General features: G+C 40.1%; 1 protein-coding gene across 1 annotated transcript in view; it reads right to left on the reverse strand.

Moving 5' to 3' along the window:
• COL25A1 (collagen type XXV alpha 1 chain) overlaps positions 1–12,745 on the reverse strand; it is a 322,294-nt gene that overhangs the window by 90,060 nt on the left and 219,489 nt on the right. Inside the window, exons 10-11 of the mRNA XM_071555983.1 lie at positions 3,227–3,298; positions 2,241–2,348 (exon numbers count right to left, since the gene is read on the reverse strand). Of these exons, the coding sequence (XP_071412084.1) occupies positions 2,241–2,348; positions 3,227–3,298 (180 nt within the window). The remainder of the gene's footprint in view (positions 1–2,240; positions 2,349–3,226; positions 3,299–12,745) is intronic.

Genomic DNA, 12,745 nt, shown 5'->3' on the forward strand with positions numbered 1-12,745 from the left:
AATTTCAAGCATTTGTATCATATTATATTGATTTCTTGTTAGCAAAAAGACCCTTGCTCTCCTCTTACTTCCTTCTGGAAGTGTTAAAGTTTCAAATGCTGGTGTCTGTGTGATGCAAAGAGAAGGCACCTATCCTAGCTGTCACTGCCAGGAAATCAAGTGTGTTCTGGTTCCAATAGGTTCCTCTGTTGATGTCTAAAGAAAGCCTTAGGAGAAGTCTGCACAACCCTTTCAGGGTGCTCTCTGTGCTGGCAATAGGGCCAAAGACCAAACACTTCTACCTCTTTGGCTCTAAAAATTACCTGTGCAAGAAACCAACATATTCTCATCTCTGGAAACTGTAGGTACCTATAATAGGATGCACACTTCTGGGCTGCAAGGTGGTGATGACACAAATAGAGATGTGTGGACACAAAGGCTGCTCCTCAACCCTGTGACACTGTAGAAGAGAAGCAATAATGGCTCCTGGAGTTGCTCCCTCTATCTTGCTACCTCATCTGCCTGACTTTCTCAAGATGCACAGCAAGTGTTTGGCAATGGGGGATAGCAAAGGCCAATATGCAAACTGGATGGTTTCCACCCATGTGCTTGTTTGTATCTGATTCTAAAGCAGTATGATAAACTCAATTTTCACAATGCTACAGGGCTTAAGATAGCTACAGCTTAAAAACTATAAAAAGAAACTCTCTCTTGGCATCTAAAGTCAAAATCACTACAGAAATATTATGAAATGGAACGACTTCATTGCATAAAATGCATGACTTTCCTGTTATGAGAAACACTAATGATCCCTCTGCTAAAAAGCAAAAAACCCCAAGCAACATGCAGTCATGCTGTAACCAGCAACACCAGCTGATTCTGCTAGACTCTTGTATGTGAATTATTAAAATTCTGCTGCAGTCAGAAATGGATTCTGGTTTCAGTCTTGCTATTACTGGATGAAACCAGCAGCAATTCTCCTGATCACAGTCAATTTTACCACATTAAAAGAACACAAGGGAGGCCCAGAAGAGGCCAAAAGCCTGATGTGCCACAGGACTAACATGAAATGAGGAGGTTGTCAAAGTAAAGCATCACAATGAGAGCAACGTCATTTCATAACCTTTAGCTAGAACTTATGAGGGCAGTGGTGGTAAGAAAACAAACCAAAACAACAAGAGCAGTAGCAGTCTTAGAGTACTCCAGGTCTCAACTGGCAAGACTTGCTGCATTTTCACAGGAAATTTTAGCAGAATCTTACTACTATCATCATGCTGTATTAGACAGTTAATCCTCAAAGAGGGTCAGAACAGGACTGTAGATAATTTATTTTCTTTGCCTTCCTGTCCTGGCCTGATGTATCGAGCTGCACTTCTTTAAAACATCAGTTTCTCTTTCTGGTGCTGGTCATCACCTTGCTATTTCCCCCTGTGTCTTCTCAGCCATGATCTTTACTTATCAAGGGTGTTGGGGAGTGTGTGCATCTGTACATGTGCCATCTCATTTGTCAGATCTCCCTGCTGTCTCTGACTCCACTTCCACACTAATAACACAGTGGCATTCATATGAAAAGAGAGATATTTCTTTCAAAAGAATAAAAATTAAGGAGGTTACAAGATATGAAACCAAATCTATACTTTGCTAAAAAAAAAGAAAGTAACGTTTTTATGCATCTGTTTAGAAAGCATGGAACTAATCCTGTGACTAAAACAAACAATACATGATCTACTGGATTCTGCTGCTTGTTCTAATGAAATAGGAGGGATGAGCCAAAGAACTGTTCTACTTGTTATGGCAGAATCTAACTCCAAACTTCATCATACATTAGGCAGCATTTAGCAGTTTATTACTTTATCCCATGATTTTTGAGGTTAAACCATTAGGAAGTGAGATGTCAAGTTCGTTCATGCTATGGTGTTTCAAATTCAGCTTTATCTTGAAGTTTCAATAGAAACATTTACTACTCGTAGAGAGGGGCAGACTCTGCTCACACAGCTATTAAACATCATTGAGCAACTGAGAAACCTTAGAATGTGTTGGGAAACGATCAAGGGTGGGAGGCAAGGAAACTTGGTGTTACTTCTTGCCCAGCTATGAACTTGCTCCCTGTGTGTGGGACTTCAGGTACACCATGAAATCTGCCTGTGGTTCAGCTTCCACATGTGTTACTTGCCACTCTTACCTCAGAAAACTTCTTTGGAACAAAGCTGGCATACACTTAAGAGAAACTCAGACATCAAGACAGCAACAGACTAACTCACCGTTAACCCAGGCATTCCACGAGGACCATCTTTGCCAGTATCTCCTGGTGGCCCTCTGGGTCCTGGTGGCCCTGGAGGTCCAGGGGGTCCCGCTTGTCCTTGATCCCCCTAAACCAACAAAAAACTCATGACAAATTTGCTTTAGAGGCATCAACCACAGAAAATGACATCAACATACTCAGAAGGAGTGCAAGACAAGCTGGAAAAAGTTGCCATGAGCTGCACAGTGGCTTCTTCATTGCTTATGGCAGAGATAGCACTTTGTCTTGAAGAGCAGCAGTTTGTATCTGTCTGGTGCAATCAGTCACAAAGCAGAAGGTTCAGATTCTAAACTGCTTTTCCTACCACAGCACATATGGCAAAATTTGGGGTAGTCTTGCAAAATTTTACTTATCCAGTTCTCCTCAGCAAGGAACTGTTTTCAATAAGCAGCTGTTTGCTTCATGATTTGCATAATCACAAAAAGGCTGAGGCAAAAAAGGAAAGTCACATCTAAGAATATACAGTTTGCACAGCAATTTTCCAAGCCCATGAATGAGATATGGGACAGATTTTTAAAATGATCATTGAAAATAACTGCTTTTCCATGAAATTATGCATCATTTTCCATCTGGTTTGGGAGGCTATTTTATAATGACAGATAGCTAACTCTCTTAATTTTTACCTATTAATTTGTAAAAGCCAATTTTCAAAAGAGTTATCAAAACATATTACCTTTCCCTTTAAAAAAAGACACCCCAAAATGGTGCTTTAGTTTTTTTCAGTACATCATTGCAAACCACTGAAAAAAGCTGTTGGCATCTTAAAAGTGGATCACTTAGGAAAGTCACCCACAGCCTTTTAACTCTTAATATCATTAGCACTTGCTCCATTCCAAAACATTTTCATATGAACAACCTGCTATAAGAAGGCATATGACAAGAAGGTACAGCAAAGAGTAAATTGAAGGCAAAGAAGAACCAGGCTCCAGTGAGATAAAGCACTACCTTAATGAGGCGGCGTTTAATGAGCTGCTGATCAGCAGAGAGAAACCCATGATTGATTTTAGGAAACACCATCTGATCAGGCAGGTGAGGTCAAAAGTTGAAGATCAAAGATGAGAGAATTGAAGAATAGACATCAGAAGGCCCGAGAAAGAAATAAAGACATATTCATTAGATTTGTAATAGTTAAAATAACAGAAACTGGTGCTTCAGCCTGAAAGAAACTGTGCATTTTATTTTGGAAAAAATTGCCTCTAATGTACAGGACACTCTGCTTTATGAATAAATCATATACAATTAATTGACTATATAAATTTTTTCTCCCCAGATTTTGTGTGAGAATTCTTCATGTGTATTAGTTTTTCGTTACCTGGGCTCTAAAAGTCGGTATTTTATATGTTGCCCTTTCAGCAAAGCTTCTAGAGACAAAGCACCAGTTCAACTTTCAGTCAGATTTTCTAACCAGCATATTGTGCCATGAAGAATAGTATCATCTTAACAAGTTCCAGCTTGACGAGATTGCTTTCTGCTTAATTTGCAAATGCACTTCAAAAAAATATGGATGTACACATTAAACTTCTAGTATCTAACACAAATGGCTGACTCTACATGTAAACAGTATAGAGTTCACTGACATTTTCCACACTCATTTATGCCTCAGGGAAGCAACACAACAGAAAAAATTCTTCTGAAAATGAAATAGAGACCAAGATCATGGAGAATGTGGCCATTTCCAAGGGCAACACTATACACAGTTATAGATTTGATTTCCTGCTCTGCATCAGGAGTACTTATATCAATGCAAAGGTGGTGAGGGGTTGACTTAAGTCCACCATTGGTATTCTATGTTAAAAACAATTTTTCATGTGCACTTTTATGCTGATACAGAGAGACCTGACTGAACAGGTACATGTCAGCCACAAACCTTGACGGTGAGGATCTGATTACTGTGTAGAGCAGCGACTGTGGGAAAGCCTGGCAGACCCTAGGGACACAGCACAACATGGTACGAAAACAGCACAACACAAACATCAAACATCACAGAGACAATTTACTAACAGACAAACAGAACAAACACTATGTTTAGTACACCATACATTGCCTACTGACAGGAAATGCCCTCTGTCATATGGGAAACAGAGTTAGGTTTGCACTACACTGCACTACTTTACAACAAGAATATAAAGAGATTTTAGAAGGAGCAATCTCACGGAGGTGTCTTTCAAGTACAATAAATTGTTATGATCTTTCGGCAATTGTTAAGACTATCAGCCAGCAGATGATTGAGGCATTTTCAATTAAAAAGTACTACAACACTTCAAGAGAGCTACGTAGAAAGCTATGACTCTGGACTGCTGCAGAACTTGACAGCAGTGATGGTATACTTTGAAGTGCTTTGCATAATTAACATCCTGCTCTTCTGATTCTGTTTAACATATGACATTCAGAACATGAACTGGTAGCACATACACAACTATAAAACTGAACAAAAACCTACTGCTAGATCTTGGCTAGTTCATAATGGCCATGGTCAAAGTTTTCAAGACATACATGGTAGTATTTTCACATCCAGGGCAAGTATTTTCCCCTCAAGCACTGTATGCCATGTATGGTCTCTCATATTCTACTCTACCAGTAAGTGTACAACTTGTACTGTGCAGGTACAAAAATGGCCGAGTGTGGCAACTGTGGTTCGTTGTCACAATACAAGGGGGTAAATTTTTCTCTGTTTCACACCTTTCTTATGCTGCCTTGTAGGGTGTGAAATAAATGTTCTGGTAAAGCTGAAGCCTTACGCAGTTGAGCTGTGAACTCCTAAGAAGAAGGAAATCCCTAAGCCCTCTCCTTGCCTTTAGCATAGCACACTTTCTGAAGCAGTGGCTGGTTAAATAGCAGAGAGACTTCAGGCTGAGGAAGACAGAATAAAATATAGCTAGGCAACTCTAAGCCCTCTGCATGCCTGCATGTTCACAGACCAGGTAGAGCTGGCTCCAGAAAGGGAAGGCTGTGTCTGGCTCTTGCTACTGGACAACAGGCCTTCCAAGAGGTCCTATGTGAAGGCTCTGCTGGTGCAGCCCATGTTGCCACAATGCACGAGCTCTTGGCAGCCCAGCTGGCCTGGTGGAGAGCAGCACCAGACCAGGGAAGCCTGCCAAGCCTCTCAGCTATAGAGGGTTCTTTTAGTGCAGCAAATATTTGCTCTGTTCACCTCCACATGCAATTACACCAGAGATCCTCCAGATCACAAAGACTGCACCAGTTCTCACAAAAAGAGGCAGAGTAACTTCCTGGTGCATGTATGTCCTTCACTTGCATTTTTGAGTTGCATTTAGCATCTTTATTCCTGATACATATCCATGAGATGAGGGAGCTGAGACCTTGTAAGTGGGTTCCATAAAGCCAGTGGCAGTTTTACCAGACTTCCCACTTCATTTGGATGAACTGTGGTGTGGCTAACTGCACTGCTTAGTGACCTGAAATCTCTCTAGAAACATATAAACAGAAAACAAAACCAAAAAAGGCTAAAACTACTAACACATAAAGAAACTCACTCCTGAGACACTGCTAAAACTAGAATGATACATCATTTAGGAAACAGATGTATCAAATTTGCATTTATCTTATTATGGGATAGAAGATAAGTTATTAGACAGTAATGTGCCAGAATGTTTACATCTGTGACTCATTAGCCCTGCTGTGCACATGGTCCATTTCTCTTCTAGATAAAACTATAATATCCTTGTAATGGAAATAAGTACAAACAAGAAACCTACAAAAGAAGTAAAATCTGAGTAGCAAGTAATAAAATTAATTTATTAAAAAATGAATAAACAAAAAAATTTTAAACTATTTCATTTTTACTCAACAGCCTTTAGGATTATAGCACAGTAATTTTCAGTCACCTCTACATCAGCATATCTGCAATTTGACATTTTAAGAATTGGAAACTCAAAACTCAAATTAGTTTTATTTCATCTTGAACAGGAAGCAGAACTGGAAATTAATTAAGAATGGAGCTGAATCATAAAATATATTGGTTTGTCATGAAAGATTGTTTTCCTTTGAGAAAAAATGAAAGACTTTGGAAAGTTTTGTGTAGCTGTACACAAAATCACAGTCCAGGCCCAGCATTCTCAATTCTTTCCAACACCACACAGGCAAGTTAATATTAGCTATTAGTACTGCAGGTTTTTTCCTATTTAAAGAATACATGAGAAACAGGGACAAACCCATTCTTCCATCTGCAGCGTAGTTACTTCTTTTTGCTTGTTCCCAAGTAGGAGAAACCTTTCTTTCCTTTGCTCAAAGTGGTCATAATCTTAGACCTAACAGTCAGACACATGCAATCCCAGCTTGGACCTGGATCACCCCCTGTACGTAACATGCATCTTTAGAGAGAGCTAAAAACATGGGACTATTAAATGGAACCCAGCAATGAAACTACAATGGCTCCAACAGTTTTTGCATGCATGGGAGGCTTTAGAAGGCATTGCATCTTCTGGCATCCATGAAAGATAATGTTGGCACACAATGAGCTTCTAAAAAAGCATAAAAAGAGCTATCCTTTCCACAAAATGAGTTCTCTTCCTTTCCTGTCACTCTGCTATAAATATAGCCACAAATATCCCCTAGATCTGTTTTATTTTTTCTTTGTCTAAAACTGTTCTCAACAACGGATTCAAAGTTACTCAATTTTCTCTTTATTTGGTTTGATTCTTGAACTGTGCATAGGAAGGGCTCTTGTTCTACACCCTGGGAGGCCCTAGCAGAATACAAAACACTACAGTCATCAACAGTAACCACTGGTCTACTAAATTCCTCTGCTGACAGCTAGTCAAGCTCACACAGCAATGCTAGCTGGTTACAATTTCTAAATTAGCACATTTGTTGCATACCTCACTGCAATTTTTGCCCAAATGCCAAGGAAAACATGACACTTGGTGGAGGCTAACAGCCACCACATTACACAGTGTTCTGCTTTCTGACCTGAAAGTGTAGGTAAGGCCTACTTGCCCACACACAATAGCTACTGAGAGAACTGAAGGATGCTGGAGCATCATATCATTTCCTCTGTCTGATTTTTCACTTAGACCAAACAGTTCTCCTGCTACATTCATCACAGCCTTCAAGGATGTAATTCTCACTAGCTGTTCTGGATTTTTCACAGAACATTCAGCTTTGTCCATTGGTCCATATGAGGTCAATATTAAAAGATCATCATAACCTTGTCATACAGCAAGTATAATAACATTAAGCAACAGTGTTACTGGTTTTACACTACGCTGCATACACTCCATTTTGACTATTGCATTTGCTTAGTATAGTAAATGTCACAGTCCTCCTTAGGATTTTCCTTCTGACCTGCCAATAAACCCAAGCTATACAAGCTTGCGTGTTCCCGTGAAGATATGGTAAATGAGACAGGAATTACCACCTGCTGTTCTCTTGCACTTCCTAAGGTTACAGCCAGCTGCTGCTATTTCACATCAAATCACACAGGCTTCAAGCCAGAGTGATCCTGACACTCTTTATGGCTGCCTTGCCTCCCCCCAACACCACCTCCAGTTCTAATTAATCCCTCAGACTGAGTGCCAGTCCTGCAGCTAATTATTGTACCTGCCCTGGGGAATACAGTGTTTGGTATAACCCTGTACAGTGCCATGGACTCTCAGTGGGAGCTCTTTAATATAATCTCTTTTATCATAACTGCTACTTTCTCCATCAGCAAATCTGCTAACAAAACCAGTGTGCCACAACAAGATGAGGATCCAGGAATTTCTTCTCACTTAAGCAAACATTCTGCACAGAGTTTTGATTTGAGTAAGTTATGTAATGATTCAGACTTTGCATTAAAATAATGAAAATATATTGTTTAAGATCAAGCATAAACAGATCACTATAAAAGCATTATTTTCTATAATGACCTCTGTATTCACAGTGAACTCTACCTGACACTGCACTCAAAATGAATAAAATCAGAAAAAGCCAACACTTCTCTTCTTTGGTCCTGTTATTAGATGAATTTTCAGTGAAGCAAATATCTTTTCCACACAACTCAATTGTGAGTTCTGATGAATGATTACCATCTGACCTACATAAAATATCTTACCTGAAGGCAAACCCACTATTCTTAAAGTAGTGGGAGGCACTCAGTAACTGCAGGATGGGTTGGTCCACCCCGTAACCAAGTTGGTTCTCAAATTAAAAACCTTCTGTCCTGTGTTATGTTTCTCTTCAAATTTTATATGTGCCGCAGTTATGTGATGCAGGTAAGTGGTTAAAGCTTCTTCTATGATGTTTATTGGGACTGGGTGAAATTTTCTAAGAGTTGGCTTTGATCAAATTGGTTTAACTCAATTGTACAGTGTTGCAGCACTTCAGCGTGACAGCTGCAGTTTGAGATAAAGCAACTACATGATGCATTCTCAATCACAGGACAGCGCTGTAGAAAGAGGAACAGGATGTACAGAGACTTCCTTCCTCACCATTCCTCTGGCATTACTAAAAAGGGGCAAGATGCAAACCAACCAGTAGCAGGTGAAGACACATACTGCCTAGCTCTTAAGACAGGAATGACAACATCCTCGTCTTGGAAGCAGGTATGTGGCACTCTCTCTGGAGTGTCACAGTTGTTCTGCATTCCCCAAGAGTACCTCAGGAGCTGAATATCAAAGGCATAGCTTGGCCCTGAAGAGTAATTCACAGCCAAAAGGACACTCCTGTGACCTCTGAAAAGAGACATGTCTTAAGTCGGAGTGTCCCAATGCTTTAGACAAAGTTGGCAGACAGTGCCATCTGAGTTCTTTCCTATCCTCTCCTAGTAACAGAGCTCCAAGTTACCTTGCTCCAATTTGTTACCCTACTTTCAGCTTAATGGAAAACAGGAGAGCCACAACAGCCCAATCCTAGTGAAGTGTAACAGATAATTAGTCCCAGGAATGAAATAGGTAAAATATCCCTGCTGCCTTCTGGCAGATAAGGAAACTAAGTCTCAGAATTTAGATTTGCATTAAACCAGATGTCCAGCTGTTCTTTCAGTGATGCTGCTTTGGTGAAAGGTGGGTTAACAGAAGGAATTATGAACACTTTTTTAAACTTCCTTATTGTGTCTCACTAAAAGTACCCTTTGAAACAGTGATTACTTGAACTATCATGTGATTTACACAGGACTATTAATAACAGAAGAAACAACTATGAGGGCAGTCATATTGGTGAAGTACGACATCAAAAGCAGCACTCTGTGTGTGCTATGTGTTTGAAGTAACACACAGTAAACCAGAAAATATGCTTTTATACATACATAAAAATATCATTTGAGGGAATACTATCACTATATCACCAACTCTGCTGCAGCTTTTTACACTATAGTCATATAAATTACGCCAAAGCATATTAAAGCAGAAAAAAAAAAAGCTGGGGACAACACTGATTTCTGCTAATAAAAGCTACATAGTCCCTCTATTAAGGCAGATAAAATTCATAAAAAGTATTTACAGAAGAAATTAAGAGAAACTTTATTATGATAAAATCAAACATCATCAAGGGCAGAAGAAATTCTGGTAATATGTTTAAATTATGCAAAATTGTGTTTAATTAACATAATGCTTTGACTCTAGTACTACACATTTTCACTTTGACAAGATGTTGAATGAGGATAAAAATTATCAGCATGCACTGTTCTGGGAACAAACCTTCCTATTAAATCACTGATTTATCCACATTTGTTACAGTTAGCAATGCCTTCAAAAATAATTTTGTTTTTGGTGAAGGCAGGAAATCAGAGTAATCTGTATACTACTATCTATTTTGTGAAGCAAACCTGTTCCGTTCTTAAAAAAAATACCAAACACCTCCACCCCACCACCCCTCTCAAAAATCAACCAAAATACCTACATAGTACAAAACAGGATGGCTTTAAAAGACATGAAAAGTTAATGGTCGTGGTTTATTCATCACTCAGTAACTAATATTTTCTAATTTTTGATGGAAGCACTGATCCTAATGCCATCAACACAGGTTTTCCACGCGTTGTGAGTAGGCACAGGAAAAGGCTCAAAATATTTATTATTTCTTAGAAACTTCTTAACTAATAGTAATAATAACACACACATTAAAACCAGACTTTTAAAAATTGTCTTAAAAAATCAGGTCAAAATTTATTGCTTGGATATCCTTCATCTTCCTTTAATATGGGACAGTTTATAACAGTTACATCTATAATGTAACAAATGAAGCAATACTTCAGTTTTAAAAGACAGCTTATATCTATTTATATACACACATTTGCATTTAGTTATTCCAGTAAAGAGACTGCTTCCAGAAGTATTTCTTTTGACATCAGATAATTTACAAATAGTTTGCCAGCACAGAAGAACAGAACTTGTAAAACAATGATTTCTCTCTACTGGACAGCAGATAAGTAGAAAATATATTAAAAATAAACACAGAAAGGAAAAGGGTTAAATAGAAAAGAACATTATATCCCTATCCAAATCTAACTGCTTTAACAGAACCCAAGGAATGTTTTTAATCTTCAAGTCAATAAAGGTTAACACAATAAAATAAACTTCTGAGTTCCTTTCTTTTCTAGAACTTCATCTTTCCTGCTGAAGATACTTCAGAGATATTAACAGTTTTATGCCAACCCAGCTAATAGGAAAATTTATGTAAACATAACAAAATGAGAAAATAATTTTATGGATATAATTAAGTATGGCTTCTGGGTGGTTTCTCATTTCACCTAGGCCAAAACCAATTTAAAAGCAGCTGCTTGCTAATGATTTCTAGCCCTGATAAGTAAGAATCTCTCATGTATCTGAACTAAAGAAGATATTTATTATGTCATTTACAGAAGGATGAGAAAAGACTAATAATCACAGAAACAGTAAAGTTAGTAGAGACCCCCAAGATCATTGAATCTAACCTTTGACTGAACACCACCACATCAACTAAATCGCAGCACTAAGTGCCATGTCCAGTCTTTCCTTAAACATCTCCAGGGATGGTGACTCAACCACCTACCTAAGCAGCCCATTCCAATGCTTAACCATCCTTTCCATGAAAAAATTCTTCCTGATGTCCAACTTGAACCTCCCCTGGTACAGCTTAAGGTTATGTCCTCTTGTCCTACCATTAGCTGCCTGGGAGAAGAGACCAACTCTCATCTGGTAACAACCTCCTTTCAGGTAGTTGTAGAGGGTGGTAAGGTCTCCCCTGAGCCTCCTCTACTCCAGACTGAACAACCCCAGCTACCTCCACTGCTCTTCACATCTTACCCTCTAGACCCTTCACCAGCTCCATTGCCCTACTTTGGACACACTCCATTACTTCAATGTCTTTCTTGCAGTGAGGGGCCCAAACCTGACCACAGGATCTGATGTCTGACCTCACCATTTGCGAGTACAGGAGAACGATCAGTGCACTGCTCCTGTTGGCTACACTATTTTTGATCCAAGCCAGCATGACCTTGGCCTTGTTGGCCACCTGGGCACATGGTCAGGCTCATGTTCAGCCACTGCTGGCCAGCACTCCCAGGTCCTTTTCCATCAGGCAGCTTTACAGCCACTCTTCCCCAACCCTGTAGTACTACATACGATCGTGGTGACCCAAGTGCAGGACTCAAGAGTTTCGCCTTGTTGAATCTCAAACTGTTGACCTCATCCCACCAATCCAGCCTGTCCATATCTCTGTGCATAGCCTTCCCTCCCTCCAGCAGATCAATTCTCCTGCCCAACTTGGTGTTGTCAGCGGACTTACGAGGGTGCATACAATCCCCTTGTCCAAATCATCAATAAAGATACTAACCAGGACTGGCCCTGACACCGAATCCTGGGAAAACCCATTAGTGACCGGCTTCCAGCTGGATCTAATTCCATTCACCACCACTCTCTGGGCCCAGCCATCCAGCCAGTTTTTAACCCAAAGACAATTGTGCTGTCCGAGCCATGGGCTGCCAGCTTCTCCAAGAGGATGCTGTGGGAGACGGTATCAAAGCCTTTACTGAAGTCCAGGTAAACACATCCACAGACTTTCTGTTATCCACTAGGTGCGTCACCTGGCCATAAAAGGAGAACAAGTTGGCCAAGCAGGACCTGCCTTTCCTAAACCCATTCTGGCTGGGCCTGATCCCCTTGTTGTCCTGTACGTGCTGCATGATGGCACTCAAGATGATTTGTTACATAACTTTTCCCAGCACTGAGATCAGGCTGATAGGCCTGTAGTTCCCCAGATCCTCCTTCTGACCATTCTTGTAGCTGGGTGTCACATGGATAACATGCAGTCATCTGGGACCTCTATGGTTCGCCAGGATGGATAATGAATGATGGAGACTGGCTCCTCTGCCAGCTCCTTCAGTACCCTCAGACAAATCCAATTGGCCTCATGGACTTGTGAGTGCGTAAGTGGCACAGCAGGTCTAACTACTTCCACCTGGATTACAGGTGGGGCTATTCAGCTGCCTATCCCTGTCTACCAGCTCAGGGAGCTGGGCTGGCTGCCCTGAGGACAATCAGTCTTTCTGTT

The sequence above is a fragment of the Pithys albifrons genome, chromosome 5 (genome assembly GCF_047495875.1).
Source record: "Pithys albifrons albifrons isolate INPA30051 chromosome 5, PitAlb_v1, whole genome shotgun sequence".
Lineage (NCBI taxonomy): Eukaryota > Metazoa > Chordata > Aves > Passeriformes > Thamnophilidae > Pithys > Pithys albifrons.